General features: G+C 47.0%; 1 protein-coding gene across 2 annotated transcripts in view; it reads right to left on the bottom strand.

The window, feature by feature from the left end:
• The window catches only part of HIPK3 (homeodomain interacting protein kinase 3), a 754,208-nt gene that overhangs the window by 286,829 nt on the left and 442,695 nt on the right, over nt 1–24,684 (bottom strand). For both annotated transcript variants that reach the window (XM_069623579.1, XM_069623578.1), the window contains exon 5: nt 13,607–13,693. In XM_069623579.1, the coding sequence (XP_069479680.1) occupies nt 13,607–13,693 (87 nt within the window). The remainder of the gene's footprint in view (nt 1–13,606; nt 13,694–24,684) is intronic.

Here is a 24,684-nt window from a genome sequence, read left to right as displayed (position 1 = left end):
ATGGGAATCCCAAAGATCGCAGCAAGGGCCAGCTTCTTAGAATCCAACTTCTTTATGGCCTTCTACCCAGCCACTCACATTTTTCACTATCTTTCTTTCTGTATTCGCTGAACCTCCAAATATTGGGCAGGAGTCTTCCCAAACTTTAAGAGGAGAGTCTGCTTCAACTTATCAAAGTCTTTCCGTCAGCCATAGACCTATCCACAATGGCAATATAGTCAGAATGGGGTTGTCTGCTGAGCAACCAAGCATTCTCGCAGAACCAGGGCCGTGTATTGCTACGCAGCAAGCCCAAATGCACTTGCAAGGGAAAAAAATCCCTATAAACAAATTAATCTTTCACCAAAAGTTTTAGGCCGTGGAGGCAAATATTTAGGTACAGGCGTAACTTAACTTTGATACTCAACTCAAATAGTAATTAAGCAGTTTAACATTGGCAACAAACATCAAACTTAAAACATCAATATCGAAATGTATAGATAAATCAGAACCTAGATTATAGAGATAACCTTTGGATTTTAATCTTGCAAGTCCAAAAAGTTATAAGCAGTAAGTAAATCAAATACACACAGTGTCCTCTATCCTCTATTGACCTCTTGTTTTTTAGGAATCCACTAACAATGTTAAACGTGTGGAAATAACTAACCTTGCTGATACATGAACGGGGGGGGTCCAATCAAAAGCCCAGTCTTCAAGATAAGACCCGGGCAAAGGTGAAATGCGGTCGCTTGAGTATCTAAAAAATGAAACTAAAGAGAACTCATCAAAATGGCAGTCTGACTGCAGGTACAAAAAAGTGCAGTGGAGGTAAAGCGTGTCAAGTGCTTCCCAAACATGAAAGCACCGAACCCCGGTCTATGTAATGTTAAAATCAAGTTCATGCTCCCCTTTGGCGTGCATTTGGGCTTGCTGCGTAGCAATACACAGCCCTGGTTCTGCTCGACTCTCTTTGTCCCAAGTGGCCTTGTGACGACAACCCGTCTGCACCGGAAATATTTTTTACATTGTTACCCAATTCTTGTGGATACACATCCCCCTATATTTCCCATATTTTGTAATTGTAAAATTTAAACCGACCTCTGCACCCTTATACCTTATCCCAATCAAGCATTCTCATCAGGCTAACCAGACTGCTAATGCTAGTTTGTAACAGGTGTTCTATGCAAGAACAGATAAATCAAGTGGCTGAAGTCTCTCTTGACTAATAGATTTGCACTACGTCCGACGACGTATTCCATATCTATAACAGTCATCACCACAGCTGTGCTGCTTCGGAAAATCTTCGGCGTCTGCGTCCTGCGTCGATGATGTCGATACGCCGCCCTCGAGGACCTCCTCCGACATCACTGGATGTTATAAGTAGGACACACGACGCCCGTAGCCTCAGTTGTAGTTTTTTCCCAGATCGTGTGCCACCAGTCTTCTGTCAGTCTGACACACAAAGCCTCGCGGAAACGCAAGCTGCAATCGCATAAGAAATTCTGTAGCGGGGAAGGTAGGGAGGGAGCGATATGGAATACGTCATCGGACCATCCCATCGAAATAACCTTACCAGGTAAGGGAGTAACTTGTTCTTCGAGGGGATTGGGTCTTCCGGCGTATTCCTCATCTATGACAGGCTCCCAAAGCAGTACCAATGCAAGGAGGTGGGAAAAGAATTTAGAAAACAGAAATTTAGCATGCCCAATCAAATTGCGGAGTAAAGGACCGCCTTGCCAAAGGCCAGATCCTGCACCCGGATGGAATCGAGGGAATAGCGACGTACAAAAGTATGTACCGAAGCCCAGGTGGCTGCATCACAGATGTTGCGAATAGGAACACCCCTCTGCAGGGCAGTAGAGGCAGCCATACCCCTGGTAGAATGGGCCTGTAAGCCGACCGGTGGGTCCTTACCCGCCAAGCGGTAACACTCCAGCGAGACAAAGTCTGTTTCGTCACAGCCTGTCCCAAACGCTTTCCAGCGTAACCAATAAAGAGCTGATTGTCCACTCTGACCAGAGACATGCGTGAAATATAAAAGCTTAACGCTCTCCTAGGATCAAGCCTATGGAGCCTCTCCTCTTCCTTACCAGGATGTGGAGGAGGATAAAATGCCGGAAGAACAACCTTCTGGCCCAAATGAAATTCCGACACCACCTACGGAAGAAAAGAAGGACGAACTCCAAGGACAACACTGTCCTTATGAAACACAGTGAAGGTTGGCTTAACTGAAAGTGCCTGTAACTCACTCTGCGAGCGGAAGTGACCGCAACTAAAAATACTGTTTTCAGAGTTAACAGTCTCAAAGGGCATGAATGCAAAGGCTCAAACGGAGCACCCATCAGAAACTTGAGAAAAAGGTTCAAATCCCAACTGGGCACCTGGAAAGGTGACGGAGGGAACACATTAGTGAGCCCTTTCAGAAACTGAGAAATTAAAGTAATTTTAAAATAAGAACACTCCTCAGACGAGCGCTTAAATATAGACAGCGCCGCCAGGTCACCTTTAAATGGTACCCACTTGCAAGCCCCTGTGGGCTAAAGAAAGCAAAAAAGACAGAACTACAGGAATGTCACATGAAAAAGGATCCACATTCTGAACCCTGCACCAGTCGCAGAACTTTCTCCAACGGCAACGGTACACGGACTTAGTTGCCGGCCGTCTGGCCGAAAGCAACACCTCCATCACATCTTCAGGGAGGTCCCAATCCTTATACCTCAACCTTTCAGAAGCCAAGCGTGAAGGTTGAGGGATCTGACCTCTGGATGGAGAACCTGACCCCCCCCTCCCGTGAGAGCAGATCGTCTCGGTAGGGAAGACGATGTGTAGGGCAGATGGACAAGTCGAGAAGGTTCGGGTACTACGTCCTCCTGGCCCATGGCGGAGCAATGAGGATCACCCAAGAACCGAACTTCCGTAATCTCTGCAGCACTCGCGGGATGACGGGGACTGGAGGAAACGCGTACAGCAGTGGGAATGACCACTACACCACGAACGCGTCTCCTAAGTCTCCTCTTGGAGGAAATTCCCGCGAGCAGAACCTTTTGCACTTCCGGTTGACACTGGAGGCGAAGAGATCCACTTGAGGAGACCACCAAAGGGCGAAGATCTCCAGGAGAATCTCCTAAGCCAACTCCCACGTGAGAGATCGCGCTCTGCCTGCTCAGAGCGTCCGCCGTCTCGTTTTCGTCTCCTGCCAGATGAACTGTCGAGATCAAAACTTCCTGCTGGATTGCCCAGAACCAGAGCTGCATCGCCTCCCTGCACAGAGGAAGTGACCCTGCCCCCCCCCCTTTTTGTTGTGGTAGTGCATGGCCACCGTGTTGTCCGTCAGGATCAGGACATTCTTTCCTCGCACAGTCGGCAGAAAAGCCATCAGGGCTAGCCTGACGGCCCTCAGCTCCAACAGATGGATATGGAGTCTGGACTCCGACGGAGACCAACGACCACTGACTGTCAACTCGTTGGCATGAGCTTCCCATCCCATTACGGATGCGTCCGACACGATCGTCACCTCTGGCCAGGGCAGCCAAAATGGAGCAACCCTCATCAGATTGCCTTCGTCGGCCCACCACAGAAGGTCCGGGGCGACCGAAGACGGCAACTGAACAGGGTCCGACATCCTGCTGGAGGACTGAGACCACTGGTGCTTGAGTGCCCACTGCAAAGATCTCATCCGCAACCTGGCCTCTGGCACCAGAAGAATGCAGGATGCCATGAGGCCGAGCAGTCTCAAGAACTCGAACGCTGGGAGAGTCTGGGCAAGTTGAAACTTGTGCACCATCTGCCGAATGTGATGAGCCCTTACCTGGGGAGGAAAACACTGCCCCAGGGAAGTGTCGAGCACTGCTCCGATGTACTGGAGCCTCGGAGTTGGTGTCAAATGGGACTTCTTTAAGTTGAGGGATAAGCCCAGCTTGTGAAGGGAGTGGCAGGTGACTGACAGATGATCCAGGACTTGCTCGGGGGAGAGGGCCCTGGTCAACCAATCGTCCAGGTAGGGGTAGACATGAATCCCCCTTTCCTGAGGTGCGCTGCCACCACTACCATGAGCTCGGTGAAGACCCTCGGGACGGAGGTCAATCCGAACGGCAGGACCCGAAACTGAAAGTGCGAGTCGCCAACCGCAAACTTCAGGTACTTCTTGTGCTTCGGATGGATCGGCACATGAAAATAAGCGTCCTTGAGGTCGAGAGACACCAACCAGTCCTGAAGTTGAAGGGCCTGGAGGACTTGAGAGAGAGTAACCATCTTGAACTTGTCCTTCCTGAGGAGTTTGTTCAAACCGCGCAAGTCCATGATGGGTCTCAATCCCCAGTCTTTCTTGGAAATCAAAAAATAAGGGGAATAGCATCCTTTGTTCCTCTCCGCTACAGGCACCAGTTCTATGGCGCCTTTCTCCAGCAGGGATTGAATTTCCTGCGCAAGGAGCGGATCTGGACAAAGATTCCTCGGTAGATTGTCTTGAGGCCTCTGCCGGAAAGAAAGACAGTAGCCGTGGGTTATGATCTCCAGAACCCACACATCTAAAGTAATGGCGCACCACTCTGCAAGATGCTGTGCCAGCCTTCCCCCAACCAGCGAACCATGGGACATGGCCTCATGACTGAGCTGAAGCGGCTGCGGCGTTGCCTTCGGGCAACGAGGCAACAGCCTGAACGGCCTTGGCACCTCGAGTACCTTGTCTTCCACCTCTGGCACTCCTACGGTGGCCCCTTTGACTAGCAGCTCCTCTCGCTTTACCAAAGGAGGAGTAATAACGAAAGGAACCTCCCCTCCATTGCTGTCCCCTAGGACGAAAAGGCGGAGGTTGTGGAACTGCAGCGCCCAACGACTTCGCTGCAGCTTTGGAGGTCTGCAACCTCGAAAAGCTCTTGTCAGCCTTGCTGCCAAAAAGATGTTCCCCGTCAAAGGACATGTTGAGGAGCCGGGCCTGCACATCAGGAGCAAACCCGACTTCCGCAACCACGCAAACCTGCATATCACGGTGCTCGCCGCCATGGACCGGCTGACGCAATCTGCCATGTCCAAACCCGACTGAACGGCCTCACACATAGCATCCTTGCCATCCTGAACCATGGCAAGGAAACCATCCAGTTCATCCCCTTCGGGAATATGTTCAGCCGCCAAGGAAACACAGTCCTACAGAGTGTGCGTGAAACGAGACAAGGTACAAATGGAGTTGGCCGCCTGAAGCGCTATATCCCCTGCAGAAAACACTTTCTTCGCCCAGCCATCAAAACGCTTGTCGTCCCTATCAGGAGGGATGGTAGGGTACGACACCTGCTTTGCCGGGGCCGTAGCCGCCTGCACCACCAAACTCTCCGGACTAGGGTGCTTGGACAAGTAGCAGGGGTCACTACTGGCTGGGCGGTACTTTCGCGGCAAAGACTTGCTCACTGCCGGGAGACTCTCCGGAACAGTCCAAGCCGCTGCCACCCTTCTTTGCAGAGCCATATGGAATGGCAGTACCGGGTCAGTTGGTGGACCAATGTCGAGGATATCCGTAAGGTCATCCTGAACAAACTCCCCTGGGGGAGCAGACCATCCTAAGTACTCGGTGGCCCGTGACATAAGTCGCTGGTACGAAGAATCGGCATGAGTGCCAGGCTGAGGCCTACAAAACACCACCTCCGGAGAGGTGTCCAGCCCACTAGCATCATGCAGGGACTGCCTCAGGTCCTCAAACTGGCTATGGCCTGAGAGAATCTCGTCAGGCACCGTGTGAGGCACCATGCCATCATCAGAGCCCTCATCCAACTCTGAAATGAATTCCAGATGGCGGTAAGAAAGCACAGAACTGGAACCAAAGCCATGCTCGACCTTGGCCAGAGCCTTCCTAGGTGGTTCCCCCGAGCCACGGGGTACCCCCGTCGACACAGCCCCGAAAAGCGCTGAGGACGTTGAGAGAATTGGCGCCGATGTTGAGAGAATCGGCGTAGACGACAGACGCGGCGCCAACGGCATCGACACAGGCCTCGAAGACAGAGCCCGAGCGTGTCCCTCGACATCCCGGGCGCCGAAGGCGTCGACGACTTCCTTGGAGGCAGAGCCTCGAGAGTCAGTCGACGACCTCGGCGCCACAGGCGTTGATGTCTTCCTCGAAGACATCACAGGTTCACGCGGTCTCGAGCGCGTCGAGGACCGGGACCTGGATCGGGCATGCCGAGAACGATTCCCCTTGTCCGAGCAGGGCCTTTCCCACGAATCGTGACAACCACCCGAGCCCGAAGGCGTGCGAGCGGCGTCTCTCGGCTGATCACGACGGACCCCACTCGGAGGTGCGGACGGACCAGTGCCCTGCGATTCGAGAATCGCCAACATTTTCTTCCCGAAGGAAGCCCATTCCTCCGGTGTCGCATGCTTGGTGGGGTAAGCGACCCGCAGAATCCTCGGATAAGGACGGGGAAGGTGACCGATGACGGCGCTTCCGGGAGTGCCTTGAAGAGGCAGAGGAGTGGCGAGACCGACTCCGGGACCGAGACCCACTGGACTTCCAACGACGACGCGGAGAGTCACCCCTCGAGTCGTCCGTCGAAAGCCCTGCAGACCTCGACTTCCGGGGCTTGGACACCTTACCTACCGATAACTTCTTGCGCTCCCACAAGGCTTTGGACGTGAGCGACTGGCAGTCGACACAGTCATCCGTGTCATGGGCCTCCACGAGGCACCAGAGGCAGGCATCGTGCGAGTCCGTGACCGACATCTTGGACCCACAGTCCCCGCACTTCTTAAAGCCCGGACGCTGTGTGGAAGACGAAGTAGACATCTTCACGAAGAATAACTTCACAAACTAACAGGTTCGAAAAACCGAGATGAACAACAGAAACTCCAAAGAGTCGAGGCGTACCGAGATTCACGAAGCAAACACGTTCGGGGAAAAAACAGACTGAGGGTACGGGCGTCGTGCGTCCTACTTATAACATCCAGTGACGTTGGCCGTCGGAGGAGGTCCTCGAAGGCGGCTTATCAACGTCATCGACGCAGGAGCCGAAGATTTTCCAAAGCTGCACAGCTGTGGTGATTACTGTCATAGATATGGAATACGTCGGAGGACCCAATCCCCTTGAATGTGATGTTACTGCTCAATAGAGGCAGCTCAAGGATATCCCAGGAGAATGTGTTTTGGGCCGGGCGGTAGTGGGGGCTGGTAGTGGGTGGGAATGGCCACAATGATTAGTTTGGCTATGAACAGTCAATAGGTGGGTAAATAAGCAAACACCCATAAATTGCATGTCCCTCCTCACATATCATCCCTCTCCTAGCTGTACTCAATAGTTTCAGCCTATAGGTAGCACCTAATGCATCCAATAAATACAACTGGTGCTGTATTCATAATTGGCACTGCAAGTACAGTGGAGAGCAAAAGTTTGGGCTTAGAAGGTAAATTTGCTCCCATAAGAACATAAGGACATTCATCACCAACTGGCCACATCATTTGTGGTGTTACATGGGTCGGGGGCTGTATAAAGATGGTGTTCAACTTCTAGGCCAATCAGCATTTTACACTAATCAATCTTAACGGTATCGAGTGTGAGAACTTTGTGTTCCCTTCCATGTGTAGGACAACACTCCCAATAATTGCCTCCTGAAAAGCAGATGATGGGTCACCTTTATGCACACTATCCTAAATATGCCCACACTGCTGTGAGGACTTGACTGCTTGGTGTACGAACTTCTCCATTCTGTCCTCCAGACCTCGCGCCTTTGACCATCTATGGAAACTGTGCCAGCTCGCGGACAATACAGGAAACTGTGCTAAACATACACATATTGAAGCCAAAGGAACAATTACAAATCCCTCCGATGTGTCCTGTAGCTTTCCATCAAATCCAAATTCAACAGATTGGCAATACCCGTTTAAGGGCCCACCCTAGTAAACACCCCTTCAGATACCATCTCTACAATCTCATAACTAGACTGCTCCACTCAACACAGAGGAAAACGAACACCCACATAACTTGTTTGTGTTAAAGTGGATTCTACTAGCCCCGTGTTCATAGTGGGGTTGCCCTGACAAGCCCATAACAAAAAAACATCTTTTAGGTTTCCTTGACTCATAGTGTTAGCTGTGGTGCAGTAATCAAGGCTAACTTTAGGGATAGTAGAAGATCAGAATACACGTACTCTGAATAAAGGACTGTCAGAGGTATTACAAAGACATACCATTTTATTAAAGATAAGCAAAGATGTAGCTGAAGTTTATAGGTGACTAATGCAGGTTTAGACATTCAAGAATGCTTGGACAATTCATATCTTAAGACTTGACTGAACCCGGATTTCGTCTCCTTCAGAACTAGAGGGAATTGTGTGCTGTGCTTCGGAATGGATAAGCAGAATACTGGGCCTGGTGAGATGTGTAAATATTAATAAGTATAGGACCCTATCCCAAGTATAACTCTTCAACCTGCTTAGAAAGATCAATGCAAACTAGTGTGTATTCCTATGTTTAAATGTATGTACATAGAGGATGATGGCATATGCCTATGTTGTAATTCTCTCAACTCTAGCTACAGACACCAAATAAGTCCTTTGCATTCCCAATTACTCATAGCGGGTCTGACTCCCAGCCTAACTTCAGAAATAGCCACACTATTACTTCGCTACATCAAGCCCCCTAACATGCACTCGCAACTAGCTATTGGAAAATGATAAATTGACTCTTGGCAAATAAAAAATGGTATTCTCTGTGCATGTAGAGAACTAAGGGTGTGAGTGGCTTTATGCCTTATTAATAGCTTGCAGCTTTATCCAAGACTACACAATACCTGAAACATCTTCTTTGCCTCCTTCACCCCGGAGTTCAATTGGTGCTATAAATGCCAGCATGGCTAACAATAATAAGATCACATGAATCTCAAACATTTTTCGTTAAAGATTCAAACACTAAAGTAGATATGGCAATAGCAACAGACTACAAAGCCCTGGTGAGGAACAAAAGGAAATGAAGCCAACTATTAGCACTATGTTGCAAGAATAGCCTAAACAACAGACATTCCCTCAGTTCAACACCACGTTTGAACCTCTGGATGTAAAATGTGCCAGCAATACAAATTTCGGTATTACGATCACCACATTATTGGTCATGAGATACCTTCTCTGAAACGTTGAATGATCTAGGTCTCTGGCTGGACTGTGTCTCACAAACCTATGACAGCAAGCGTAATTTAGGGTTCACTTAGTTGATTTAGGAACCAATTGACGTTCAAGGGAACACAGTTCAAATCAATCTCACTGTGACATTTCCTATCATATAATCACGGCCAGATTGATCGCATGCAACATGAATATTCCACAACATCACTAATCTCTTAAGAAAACAGTCAAAAAGCACTCCATACCCTATGACTTTCAAATTCACTTAGAATTCTTTTGAGGCATAATTCATTGTAAGAGCCACCCCTTTCTGAAGGTCAACTGCCTTTCTAAGAGTCTCTTCTTGCTTTACTCAAAATTGAGCTTGAACACGACCACCCACTGCCATAGAGCAAGTTTATGTATGTATGTAGGGAGTTTAGGCATGGATGCTACTACGATAAAAAAAAAAAATTAGATCCTTAGTTTCACTTATTAAAGAGCTGGGAAGATCACTCCAACATGAGTCCAAAATGCAGTTTACATGTGTGAATCCTAGCAGCACTAATTGGATCTTCTATGTTCACAATGCATGCATGTTGGTTCCCTCAAGAAAGGCTTCCAATCTTCTTAGTTGATAAAAATGCTTAAGGGGATGTGGGCTGGAAGTGAAAATGGTTGTAAAGCCCTGCTTTTGGTTTCCTTGCACGTACTATGCAAAGGCAATAGCTATTTCAGGGTTCCAAGGAATGTGTTGAAAGAATTCTGTCAGACGCACTTAACATCTTCCCTGGGTCAGATGATTCTAGGAGGTAGTAAACGCATTTGTTATATACAATCAGGAAATAGTGCTGAAGATTGGCAAAAGGGGAAAACCTGAGAGTGAGTTAGTTCATGCTTGAGTTGAGTAGTTTGGTAGCCCCACTCCATCAGAAATCTACATTTTTAGTGAGAAGCCATCAGCTGTCTTTGGATGAGCAGGAAGATGGCACATTTGCAGACTGAAAACACTAGCTTTGGAAGAACAGTTACTCAGAAAAAGAGTAGCTTTCCTTATGCTCCCAGAGATCAGTTTAAATCTGAGTATTATGAGTAACCAGCTCTCTCATACCTCTGGCATGATCGGCGAAAAGCAATAATTCACGCTGGATCTGATTGCTAAAGTTAACAGTGAAAAGAATGTACAAGCAGCATCCAGGTAAAGCACTAAATGCAGCCAGTTGGAGGAGGGAGGGGGAGCGGGGATCCTGAAAATTGAGAACGCATGCAGGAGACAGGCAGTACTTAACCAAAGCCTCGTAACACAAGCCAGAGATGGTGAAAGTTTGAGGATGCAGCCTAGGTACAGTCCAAGAATGCTATAAATCTATGCTCACTTCCTTGTAAAACGGAAGAGGTGACTGGTCTCCTGCTTTTATCTTCACAGAGCTATATTTATGTTGGTTTGGTGTTAGTGCTCGAGTCTGCCTGAGATACCCTTTCACCTTTACTGGAAGACTCATCTTGATCCAGACACAAGCCACATGATGGGTTATATCGCTCGTACAGACGGACCATAGAGGTCGCCTCCCACTATGGATGTGCAGCAGGTGCACTTTCAGTTTGTGGCTGGTTCAAGCTGCTGCAGTACCATACACCCCAATGATTAATTGAAACAGAGGACCGAGGAGCTCAAATATTCCATGATCACTTTCAGAAATCCAGGGGATCACACCCTAATGTCACCCTATAGTACACTCAAAACTATCCCTATTAATTAAGATATGCTCCAAGTAAAGCCCCTCTGCCACTTAAGTGCTATACAAACTCAGAACTGGCTTCCGACATCTCCAACAACTATCTAGCCAGAAGGCCTGATAAATAAATGCACAGTCCATTATAGAACATTGGTTGGATATTGATAAACTCCTTAAACCTATGACACTACTGAATTTCTCTTACAGTCCTCTCTCACACAGACTAGGCATATGTACCGTTTAATGAAAAGAACTCCGACCAATATCATTCAACATCGCTAATCCTAAACCCAAACGAGGCAGCAGCCCAGCTGCAATTACCAAAAACACAGTCTAAAATCATGCCATGTCCCTCAACCACAAACTGTGAACTTGTTGGTACAATGCATATATCGCTGTCAGACAATATGCTTCCTACGAATATATGGGCCACCCACTCCTGGTTAATTCTTTGGAAATTACACTGATATGGTAGCTGAATTTCCCCATCCAATTTTAACATCTGGGTCGGAAGACCTTCCAATACCTGCCACAAAAAACATTAAGGGAAACATGGACCTGCTGAACTTGAAAGAAGGGTTGATAGGCCAATACAGGTACGACCATGCGTTTGCCCTTATCTTTGCCAATCCCAACACTCGTCAATTAGAGATACACTTCCCACTAGAGATTTTGGCAGAACATCTAGCAAGATCACTAACGATCCTTGGATTCCTACTAGTAAACTTGCATATTCATCACCGGAGCCACTTCCAATGTCACTATATAAACAGGTAACACTTTAAAGTTGTATAATTGGCATTTGTAATGTCTCACTCAGCCATGGGTATGTAATGTCCCAACTAAGCGGTCAGTGCTAGCACTCTTCTTGAACAAGCAATGTTTGGATCCTGAAATGCAGACAACTATTGCATCATCACCCAACTTTTTTTATTCCCAGCAAAACCCCTTTAGCGAGTAGCAGTGGCCCAATTAAAGCATTTGTCGAAGAAAATATTCTACCGGGCTCTCCACAAGCAAGATTTAGACCGAGATGGGGCACACAATCAATTTTGGCAGCAGCCCCAAGTGACCTGTGAACCACCACAGATGATGATCACAAAGAGCTTGAGGTGCTACTGGACCTATTGGCAGCTATTTACGTGTGGGTGCATTTGCATGAATCATTGAGTGTATAATCCATTGGGCCTACTACAGGTTAGGTAGAGCATTTATTTCAGAATGCCTTTCTAAATGCAAGCCACCAGAAACACCAGTTCATCTAGTAACCGCTTGATGGCGGTACTGCACTTTAAGAAGTGCTGAAAAGATGGCCGTGCTTCTGTAGCTTCTATTTTGTGGAATGGCTTTCCACTTTGGACAAGAACCACAGAAAAATAATGTAACATAACAGTGTTCAGCATCTAAAGAAAACGATATAAGGTGAGTGAAACAAGGTAATCTGCATTATTAGCATGATTGTACCCAGGACAATGATAATTGCAGGCAAAGTGTGTCTTTCTAAAAAAAGATAGCAGGTGATCAAGGAGGATGTTGGCATATATAGGGGCCATCACTTGGGAAAGATGGCCATGTGTCTTGATATGCCTAAAAGTAGGTACGTTAAAGCGGGGTCTTCCTACACACTGGCAATGGTGAGAGATAGGTGTAATTATACACCCATATTGATCTTCAACTTCTGACTAAAAATTGTGCTTTCTCCAATATATGGTAGTACACAGTATAACATGCATACAAGATGGTAAGGCTCTGCCCGTTTTAATCTTTCCACAAAACTAAGCATAGTTCCTTGTGCGAGTCTTACTGTATGTAAAACGTGTAGTATTGCCAAAAGAGCAAACCAAAACAATGACCTATAGGTCTTTCCAGAAAATTCTGCAAAGATCAATTTTGAATCAATGTGACACTAAGTCCGGTCAGTCATGTGAAATAGTTGACCACTTGTACAGATATAGAAAAATCAAATCAAGGTAATATTGTACTGGCATGACTTTTCACCATGAAAAAGTAAACTGCTTAATTAAACACAGCAAACCGTGTCACAGCAGGGCAGGTAGGCAGCAGTTATCCACACATGCTCTGGAGCAGCAACAAGAGCCCCTCCTTAAGCCTAAAATAAACCTTGACGGCATTTGGTAATATCTCTCTCTATCTCTCTCTCTCTCTCTCTCTCTCCATGAGTTCTGTTTTACAGATAATGCATTTTGGGTAAATATCTGATTTATTTTGCTTGCACGAGCGTTTTGCCACTTTATCGCATTGGTGCAACACTAAGCACAGTGCACTTTAATCTTGGACAAGTGTAAATAAATGAATACCATTCCTTACGTGCGTGTTCTACTGAAAGAGTGGTGTTGCATTGTGTGTGTTTAATGTCCAGACATTTAATTAAGGGGAAAAGATCTCGAGTCGGTTAAGAGCGTGCTACTGTAATCAGTGCACAGTGCCAGGGCAGGCATCTCCAGAAAAAGTTTCGGCAAAGTGAATATAATTAAATCGGGTAATTAACAGACACACGCAACGAAATAGCAAATGCAGGCTTGACAGAAAAGGGTAAAAGGAGATTAAAAACAAAGTATTATGCGGATTTAAACTGGTCGACCAATGCCTTACAGCAACACAAGTGTGAACAAAAGTTGAAAACCGAGTAGCACATTCAGAGTCCGAAAACCCTGGCTGTCGAGATTTCATAGCCCATGTGCAGTGTTGAGAGGCAAAATATATGCACGTTTCTAGATAAAACAAATATGTGCTCCAATGGAATATGCTTCTGTCACTGTAAAAATCCACAGTAATGTCGTTTCTCTTTTACTCACATGCACAATATCATCCAAACTGTTGAAGATGTACTTCCGAGCTTCTTTAGACTTCATTCCAGTCTCCGTTTCATGTTCTTCCAATGTCTAGCAAAGATAAGAAATTATTGAACTACAGCCAGAAAACAATTCAATTGTTTTATCTTACATGTACGTTATTTTATTTATATATGTGCATTGCACGGACATCTGGAAGCAGACTAGAGCTGCCGTTTTCTCTAACTAGAATACCCCTCGCCCATATTCACCAAGTGATCAAATGAGTTTGATTGTCAATAGAGTTTTTCCTGTTAACAGCTATTCACTCCTGGTGTCTGCAGTCGACAGCAGAAACCAGTGGTTCCCATTGTGGATCCTACAAGCCCCTCCCATCCCCATTCCCTGTGGAGTTCCAAGGCTCATGCGTCTCCCTCTACAACGCCCCTCTTCAAACTCATAAACTCCATCGGCATCACCTACATCAATTATGCTGATGACACTCAAATACTCGTCCCACTGACAGGCATCTAAGACACAGATTCCCTCACCATCAATAGAATTTACTCCACCATACAAGCCTGGATGGCCTCAAACCACCAATGCCTCAACGACGATAAGACCAATACTGTTAGTAGGGTCTTCAGCCATGCTAAAAAAAACTCAACCTGCAATTCTCTGCCTTCGCAATAGAGGTCATTGTCAAAAAGCAAGAATAAGGGGCAGACTGGTGGCTGAATCATGGCATAGTAGTTAACACATTAAACCAGAAGGGTTGCGATGCGCTTTAAACAGTAGATAGGCAAGCACAAAACGGCCTTATAATCCAGTGCAAGTGGAAAACATATATACAATGGTTATACGTCTATAGTGCCAAGTTACCCCTTCGGGTGAACTATGGGGGCTACAAATAGTGTTTTACCCACAGCATCAAGACTCCTTCATCCAGATTCTGTTGTCAGCAGTGGAAGAGCCGGACTGAATGCCACCCCCTTTAGACCATCAATACCTGAAGGTCTACTTCCTGGCTCAGTTGCCGGCCTCCTTCAGTAATTCTGTGTAACTGGCGTAAAGCAACGCCTTTGAACAGCATGATACAATTCAATATCGTCATCCAAAGCAAACAAGTGCCACGCCTCAGAGTAAATACACCACTAAGAAGATGCATGCAGACATTTCAATGAAAAGCGACTTTGTACAGCCGGGTTGTCCAACTCCAGGCCTCGAGGGACGGAATCCTCTACAGGACAACCCTGCTGTACAGTTTTAACAGGGGAATGCTTTTTCTTTATTTGAAAAACAAAACTTCCAAGCATCATTAACTTGAACGATATGCTAGCAACAGGAACTAGAATAATATTTTAATTTATATTATTCATATACAGACAAAAGTCCAACCTCTCCCTCAATGGTGGCCTACAGCCATCAGTTGGATTTTTTTTACTGGCATAGGCCGCAAACCCAGATTTCTTTACTTACATACAAAAGAAGCAACCAACCCCTTATAAAAATGTGTATTCTTGCATCGCGCACTCTATTAAGTTTACTTATCTCCACCCAACTCCATGAAAGCAGCTGTCCTTTTTCAAAAAATTTACCAAGATCCTGGTGGTGTGGCGGGTTTGGGGGAGAGAAGTTACTTACCCATGGTAACGTTCTTTCGACTGAGTGTTCCTCCCACGTATTCCTCATCCTTGATATTGAAGTCTGCTTGCAGAATGCTTCTGCAAATTTTTGCATAGGGGCAAGCATCATGCAGTGTCAAGTCTTGGTCTTTGGCGGCCTCCGTAGCGTCGACGCTGCTATATGACGCACGCATGCTGACAGTTACCTCAGTTCTAGGTTATTCCCTCCTTTAATTTGCTGAATCATAGGAAGGTGTATCACACGGAAATTCTAGGCAGGCAAGAGGGGATGGATGGGGGTGATGAGGAATACGTGGAAGTAACATCCAGTCGAAAGAACGTCACAGATATGTAACTTGTTAATCGAATGGACTGAGTCCTCCCAAGTATTACTCATATTTGATGGACTCCCAAAGCAGTTTGTGGTTGGAGGTGGGATGCCAAGAATGTATCTATTTGATTATATTATGAAGGACAGCTTTTTCCAAATTTTGCTTCCTCTCCTCCTGATCAGGAGTCTACACAGTAAGATCTACTGAAAGTATGAAGGGGCGACCAGGTTGCCACTCTGCAAATGTCTCGCACTGGTACACCTCTTTCCAGACCTAAGGAAACAGCCACCCCTCTAGTGCGAACCTTTGCCCGCCAACAAGTAGCATTCCATAATGCACATGACAATATATCTAGAGATTGTATGTGACCGCCAAACCTAATCTTTGACCAGCGTAACCAATGAAGGGCTGGTCATCTTGACAAACACTTGCAATTCGAGTAATGTAGTAGCTGAATACCCCTTTGGGGTCCAGACGATGCAATTTCTACTCCTCCTTTGATGGGAAGGTGGATAAAAAGATGGTAATACAATACGTTGTGCAAGGTGAAACTCCAACACAACTATTAGGAGGAAAGACGACCGTAATCCTAGAACCACTTTGTCCTTGGAAAAGGTTGTGAATAGTGGTCTGAAGACGGTGCTTGTAGCTCATTTACGCTGCAGCCAAAGTGGTGGCTACTAAAAGAGGCTGTTTTCAAATAGAGCATCCTCAAAGGACAGGAATGCAAGGGCCCCACTTTCTCATGTATTTTGATTTGTGTTTTACACTTGTGTTCTTTGATTATGGAGTTTTAGATAACTCCATAGGCATCAGCTTTTCATGTGTGTTACACAGCACCCTCAGTGCAGTGACACAGGGATGTCTTCGACTTCCCAAAGGTTTAAACACCTTCTCTGGGATAAACAATTGTTTCCCAGAGAATGTAAAGTGAAATTGACTTTACTAGTCTTTCCAAATTTATAGACCCAGCACACACCATCTTACAATGGAGTGCTGGAGGGATTACATCGTATCCCCAGTGTCTAAATACTCATGTAGCAGTCAAATGCTACCCTTTCCTTTTGAAAAGGCTGGTGGCAGTGGTTTTACAACGAACTACCATGATTTGTCCCGACCGTGAACACCGGTAGCTAAAAATCACAGGAGCCATGCTTTTCAAGATGGCGCCTTAAGCCCCTTTATTTAAACAGGTCCCGGTGTTCTTTTTTTGCCATTTCTTTTTGGAAAGGTCCTTCTAATGTTTGTCTCTGCGCACAAAACCTGGTTTGGTCCCTTTGTTCGTATGCCTTTGGTGGGCTTCAGGATTGAAGACCGCCTCTTGCGCCCGAGTGTCTGGGGTGGGCAGGAAGTGAGGGGGTGCCCAAAACTCCCTGTGCTTAGTCTCCTAGGAGACCCAAATGCACTTGGGTGTGATTGGCTGGCTGACTGGCAAGGACAGCCACCCTGCTGGGTGAGTGACAGGTAGGCTGGAATGAAAGGGACAAAACTGTTTAAAAGGAGAGTCTCTTGGACTGGAAAGCAGACACGACCACTGAAACGAAAGAACCAAAGACGAGCTGGAAGAGGAAGGCTGCTGCAACTCCTGGACGGTTCGTTTTCCCGGTGAAGCCCTGCTGCAGGTCCAAAATTCCAAGTTCATCTCGACATAGAACCCCCTTCAAGGACGACTTCTTCCTTCGAGTTGGTGGGACCAATCAACTCGTAAGCCACCTGGATACCATTCTCGAAGCCTGTTAGAATTAACCAGGGGTAAGGACACCAGATTGTGCTTGAACAGCTACTGTAACTGAAGTGACTCCATTTTGTTTGCGTTTTCTGACGATCATGTGCAGTGCAGGAGTCCCCCGACGTCCTCCCTCTTGTCCCCACGACTGAGGCTCAGGAACAGTGGGATCTGCAGGAACTGCCATGAACCAACGACTTCAGATGCATTTGTTTCTTCATACTAAGGCACTGTGCCAACCAGATTGAGAGAACGCCACTCTCGTGGTGAAAGTTTGTGAAACTTTCCCAACTTGCAGGCCTAATCAGCTTGTGACCCAACAAATTATTCTTTTTCGCCTAAACTACTTCTGAGAACTTTCGCAAATACTTTACCATTTGATACCAGAACTGCTCTTTCCTATCCAGAACACTAGCCCATTGACTTGAATTGAACTCTTCTGGTGAACTGAAACTATTTGCACTGTTTAGCAAGTATATGTGATCTATTCTACTTACCTTGTGCCTTTTTGCTCACTTCAAAGTAACTGAACTGCCATTTGGCTCCTATTTCAGGGGAGCTCAAACTAGCTCAAAATCTTGGAGTTTTGTATTGAAGTGTATTGGTTTATAATATTAAGTTGCCTCCTTCTAGTGAAATGTTTTCTAAATGATTGTGTAATAAATTAATAGGTGTTTTACTAAGAAACCTTGAGTATAAGTGTCTACTTGAACCACTGTGATTGAAAGTCCTCTGTGTAACTTCTTGTACTGTTCACATTCACTCTTGAGATAAGCCTGGCTACCCAGCTTGCTACCAAAAACTCTGTGGTACAAACCTATACCAAAGGTTGGTTTGGCTTACACCTGTAGTCCTAATTACGTGAGGTGGTCCCAGAGGGTACTGCATGCAATTCTGCCGAACACCCTTCACCGTGGCCACTTGCAACACAGAATGGGTGAGGTGGATCAAAAGAGAAAACATGGGGAAGCTTACACGTGAAAGGATCAAGTTTCTTTTCACTGCACCAGCTGCGAAACATATCCCAATGGCAGCGGTACAGGAATTAAGTTGCTCGTCTTCTAGCCGAAACGAACACCTCCACTACATCATCCAGGAGGTACAAATCCTTGTATCTCACCCTTTCAGACACCAGGCGTGAAGATTGAGAGTCCTGATCTGTGGGTGAAGAATGAACTCCCTCTTGCGAGAGTAAGTTCTCTTTGGGGAAGACAAATTGGAGGGCAGATGGCTATTTCCAAAAGGTCCGGGTACCATGTTCTCCTGGCCCAATCCGGAGCAATGAGGATCACGGTTTTTCCAAACTTCCTCAACCTCCAGATGACTCTGGGAAAGACAAACGCATCTCCTAGAGCTCCTCATTGAGGAAATCCCCTGGAGCAGAACAGCACGCACTTCCGGTTGACACTGTACGTGAACAGATACACTTGAGGGGTTCCCTAAAGGGCAAAGGTATCTAGAAGGACTGCCTGAGTTAGTTCCCACTCATGGGAAATCATGCTCCGACTACTCAGAGCATCCGCCGCCGTGTTCATTTCTTCGGCCAGATGAATTGCCAGAAGAGTGATTCTTTCTCTATGTGGCCAGAACCAGAGCTGCATTGCCTCTCTGCACAGGGGGATGGGGGCAGTGACCCTATGCCCCCTCTCTTGTTGATGCAGTGCATGGCCACTATGTTGTCTGTCAGGACAATGTTCCCCCGTATTGAGGGCATGAATGCCATCAGCGCTAGTCCCATTGCCCTTCACTCTAACAAGTTGATATTGAGTCTGGACTCCGACTGAGACCAGTGTCCGCTTACTGAAAGATCTCTCATGTGCGCTCCCCATCCTGTGAGGGAGGCGTCTGGCACAACTCATCTCCAACCATTGTTGCCAAAAAGGTTCTCATCACATTCTCTCAGTTGGCCCACCACAAAATATCCTGGGTGACCTTTGTCAGGACCTGAAGGTCTGTCATTCTGCCAGAGAATTGGGACCACTGGGATCTGAGAGCCCACTGAAGGGAACTTATTCTGAGACGGGCTTCTGGCACCAGAAAAATGCAGGATGCTATGAGGCTTAGCAACTGTAGGAAGTCATAGGCCGGGTGATGTTGGTTACTCTGACATTTTTTGACCATCTGCAAGAGATGTTGAACCCTTAAACTCGGGTGCAAAGCTTTTCCTGAGGCCGAATCCAGGACTGCTCCAATAAATTGAAGCTTCTGTGAAGTTGTCAAGTGGGACTTCTTGAAGTTCACAGAGATGCCCAGCTGGTGGAGGAAGTGGCACGTGCGACATATGATTCTCCGACTGTTCGACTGTCACCCAGGTAGACTTGCTTCCACCACTGCTAAAGGCTTGGTGAAGACCCTCTGGCTGAGGTGAGCCCGAAAGGCAGAACCCGAAACTGAAAGTGAGAACCGCCAACTGCGAACCTCAGGTACTTTCTATGCTTCTGATGGATGGGCACATAAAAGAAAGAATCCTGCAGGTCCAATGACGACAACCAGTTGTTACGCTCACCATCTCTGCTGGGACATCTGGACCCTCGGCACGGGTACTTGCTGAGCATGCGCTGGATGCCTGGTCTCCCCTTAGGTCAGCACTCACTATGCGTCAATTCCTACAACAAGGGAATAGGGGTTAACTATGGTCAGGTTCCTCCTCTTCCTCTCCATTCCCCCCCCCACCCCTAGTGTCTTGTGTCCCTTCCTTCCCTCCCCTGGGTTCTGCTCACCTCGTGGTATTTGTAGGCAAGCACTCCGCCCTGCTTCTTCTCAGCAGGGGCCCAATGTCTGTGCTCCTTCGTTTAGTGGGACCAAGTTACGTCCCTGGTTCATGAGATTAAGGCCAATCCCAGTCCTGCTGCGACGTTGCCTGCAGAAGAACAAGTTACTTACCAACTGTAACATTCTTTCGACTGGATGTTCCTCCCATGTGTTCCTCATCTTGTGATAATTCGTTTTCGCCAGCTTTGCTGCATCGGAATTTTTTTTCCGGCAGAGAGCACTGTGCTCGAGGTCGGGGCGTCGAATGTCCCTCGACGGGCTCCGTACCGCGTCGACGTCATCAATGGTATAAATAACTCGAGCCGCGCCCGTTGGCTTCAGTTCTGTTTTTTCGAGGAAATACTCATGGAACATCCAGGGGTATGCTGTGACTGATAAGCCCATCGTGAGAGGAAATTGTACGAAAATATAAACTGTACTGTGGGGTAGGTTGGGAGGGTCTATGAGGAATACGTGGGAGGAACATCCAGTCGAAAGAACGTTACAGTTGGTAAGTAACTTGTTCTTCGAATGGATTGTGTCCTCCCACGTATTCCTCATCTTGTGATATACTCCCATTGCAGTGACCAATTTGGAGGTGGGAGTGCTAGTTTTTGTTTTCATGTACCGAGTGAAGTACTGCTCTGGCAAAAAGTCCCTCATTTGAGGATGAGGCATCTAAGCAGTAATATTTGATAAAGGTATCCATTGATGCCCATGTTGCAGCTGAGCAAAAATCTTTTGCAGGGACTCCCCTCTTCAAAGCCGCAGAAGTAGCCATTCCCCTTGTGGAGTGAGCACGTAACGCATCCGGTGGGTCTTTTCCTGCTAATCTGTAGCATTCCAATATAGCTAGAATAATCCAGCGGGATATTGTTTATTTTGTCACTGCTAATCCCAATTTACGACCTGTGTAGCCCACAAAAAGTTGGTCGTCCTGACGTAATTTTGTCATTCTTGCAATGTAAAAGCTGAGAGCGCTCTTGGGGTCCAGCCTATGTAATCTCTCCTCTTCTTTTCCCAAATGAGGAGGAGGATAAAATGTTGTTAAAACCATTTTCTGCGACAAAAACTTTCGGTAGTTCGGAAACTACTTTCGGCAAGAAAGATGGTTTAACTTTCAGAATTACTTTGTCTTTATAAAAAGTGGTGTATGTAGGTTTACATGAGAGAGCCTGTAGTTCACTAACCCTGCGGGCTGATGTTAGTGCCACAAGAAGGACAGTTTTTAGTGTCAAAAGCCTCAATGGACATAAGTGCAGAAGCTCAAATGGTATACATGTCAGGAATTTAAGAACTAAATTCAAATCCCAAGTTGGAACATGAAATGGTATTGGTGGATATACATTTGTAAGTCCTTTCAGGAACTGCATGATTAATGGCATTTTAAAATAAGAAACCTCTTCTGAGGAGCGCTTAAAAATGGACAGCGCAGCAAGATATCCTTTGATTGTCCCGATCTGGAGCCCCAGATTGGCTAGATGTAATAGAAAAGAAAGCACCATTGGTGTGCCACATTGAAAAGGGTCAACATCTCCATCCTTGCACCAGTTACTGAACCTGTTCCAACGACACCGGTACAAGGATTTGGTTGCTGGTCTTCTGGCCGAAAGCAAAGAACAAGTTACTTCTTACCTTGTAACGTTCTTTCGACGGGATGTTCCTCCGACGTATTTCTCATCTTAGATATCTCCTTCCAGCTCTGCTGGCCTCGGAAAATTTTTACTTTAGAGGGCGCTGCGCGTCGACGTCCTCCGAGTCGATGTCCCTCGACAGCCGCCGTATCGACGTCATCCTGGCTATAAAGGCCGCGCGCAGCGTCCGTTGCTCAGTTCCGTTTTGTAGCCCACAATAATTCTTTCTGGACTAAACTAATCACCCTGAAGGAGCGTAAACTGCAACAACAAGGGAAGTAGAACTGCGGGGATGGATGGGAGGGTCGATGAGGAATACGTCGGAGGAACATCCCGTCGAAAGAACGTTACAAGGTAAGAAGTAACTTGTTCTTCGAAGGGATTGTGTCCTCCAACGTATTCCTCATCTTAGATAGGCTCCCATAGCAGTATTCTATCATTGGAGGAGGGAGTACTGACTTCATGCTGTCTTCTATTGATGAATAGAATGCAGTACAGCCCTTCCAAACCTAGTCTCTTGACTGGAGGAGGAATCCAAGTTGTAAAATCGTGTAAAGGTATGGACAGACGACCGTGTAGCGGCCGCACAGATGTCTTTAACCGGCACACCTCTTTTGAGGGCCGATGAAGCTGCAATACCTCTGGTCGAATGAGCCCCAAGGTTTTGAGGGGGCTCTTTCCCTGCCAGTTTATAACATTCCAGAATGGATAGAATGATCCATCTGGAAATGGTCTGCTTAGTTATTGGTAACCCCAGCTTGTGACCTGTGTAACCTACAAACAGCCGGTCTGCCTGTCTTATCCTGGCTAGTCTACTGATGTAAAAACTTAAAGCCCTTCTAGGGTCTAGCCTGTGTAACCTCTCTTCCTCTTTCCCCGGATGAGGAGGAGGCTAGAAAGATGGTAGGGTAATCTTCTGAGTGATATGGAATTCAGAAACCACCTTTGGGAGGAAATTAGGCTTCACTTGCAGGACAACTTTGTCTTTGTGAAAGATAGTGTGAGGGGGTTTACAAGAAAGAGCTTGTAATTCGCTCACCCTTCTAGCAGATGTAAGTGCTATTAATAAAACAGTTTTAAGGGTTAGGAATCTTAACGAACAAGAATGGAGTGGTTCGAAAGGTGTGCCCATCAGGAAAGTTAGGACTAAGTTTAAATCCCATAGGGGAACTTGGAATGGTCTTGGGGGATAAACATTGGTTAACCCCTTTAGAAATTGTATTACCAAGGGTAACTTGAAATAGGATGGTTCTTCCGCAGTGCGCTTAAAGATGGATCGCGCTAATGGTGCCAACTTGAAGGCCTGAATTTGCCAAATATAGTAGGAAGGACAAAACCATTGGTGTACCACATGAAAAAGGGTCGATATTCTGTGCTCTACACCAGCTGCAAAATGTGTTCCAACGGCAGCGGTATAAAGACTTTGTTGCTGGCCTCCTTGCCGAAAGCAACACCTCCATAACATCATCAGGGAGGTCCCAATCCTTGTACCTCAGCCTTTCAGAAGCCAATTGTGAAGGTTGAGGGTTTTGATGTCTGGATGGAGAACCTGACCTCCCTTCTGTGAGTAGGTTCTCTCTGAGTGGAAGTCGAATTGGAGGGCAGATGGACAAGTCTAGAAGGTCCGGGTACCACGTTCTCCTTGCCCAATCCGGGGCAATTAGGATCATGGTTCTCCGGAATCTTCTCAACCTCCTGATCATTTGAGGAATGACAAGGACCGGTGGGAACGCGTACAGAAGCGGAAACTCCCAGTCCACTATGAACACGTCTCCCAGAGCTCCTCTCGGGGGAAATTCCCTTGAGCAGAACAGATCGCACTTCCTGTTGAGGCTGGTGGCGAACAGATCTACCTGAGGGGTTCCCCAAAGGGCGAAGATCTCTTGAAGGACTTCCTGAGCTAGCTCCCACTCGTGGGAGACTGTGCTCTGCCTGCTCAGAGCGTCCGCTGTCAAGTTCTTCTCTCCGGCTAGGTGAACTGCTGATAGAGAGATTCCTTCTTGGATTGCCCAATACCAGAGCTGCATCGCCTCTCTGCACAGGGGTAGTGATCCTACGCCTCCTCTTTTGTTGAGGTAATGCATGGCCACCGTGTTGTCTGTCATTATCAGGACGTTTTTCCCTTGTACAGCTGGCAGGAACGCCTTCAGCGCAAGTCTGATGGATCTCAGCTCTAACAGGTTGATATGTAGTCTGGACTCCGATGGAGACCAACGACCGCTGATGGTCAAGTCGTTGGCGTGGGCTCCCCACCCCGTGAGTGAGGCATCCGTGACTACTGTTATCTCCGGCCAGGGTTGCCAAAAATGTTTTCCTTTCAGAATGTTCTCCTGACAGGCCCACCACTGAAGGTCTCGAGCCACCCTGTCGGGAACCTGAAGATCTGTCATTCTCCCTGAGAATTGTGACCACTGAGTCCTCAGTGCCCACTGGCGGGATCTCATTCTCAGGCGAGCCTCTGGCACTAGGAAAATGCAGGATGCCATGAGGCCTAGCAACCTCAAAAAGTCAAAGGCTGGGAGACGTTGGGCATGGTTGGGCATGTTGGAACTTGGTAACCATCTGTAGAATATCTTGAGCCCTCACCTCTGGTGGCGAGGCTTTTCCCAGGGAAGTGTCCAGGATCGCTCCTATGAACTGGAGTCTCTGCGATGGTATAATTTGTGACTTCTTTAAATTGAGGGAGAAGCCCAGTCTGTGAAGGGAGTGGCACACGTGATTTAGCTGGATCTGAGCTTGTTCCGAAGTAACAGCCCTGATCAACCAATCGTCCAGGTAGGGGTAGACGTGAATCCCTTCCCTCCTTAGACTTGCCGCCACTACCGACATTAACTTGGTGAAGACCCTCGGGGCGGAGGTCAGCCCAAATGGCAGCACTCGAAATTGATAGTGAGAGTTTCCAATTGCGAACCTCAGGTATTTCCTGTGTTTGAGATGGATAGGCATATGGAAATAAGCGTCCTGAAGGTCCAGAGATACCAACCAGTCCTGGAACTGAAGGGCCTGGAGGATCTGAGAAAGAGTGACCATCTTG

The sequence above is a fragment of the Ambystoma mexicanum genome, chromosome 11 (assembly GCF_040938575.1).
Source record: "Ambystoma mexicanum isolate Mex_15411 chromosome 11, UKY_AmexF1_1, whole genome shotgun sequence".
Classification (NCBI taxonomy): Eukaryota; Metazoa; Chordata; class Amphibia; order Caudata; family Ambystomatidae; genus Ambystoma; species Ambystoma mexicanum.
This window is presented reverse-complemented; position numbering and strand designations above follow the sequence as displayed.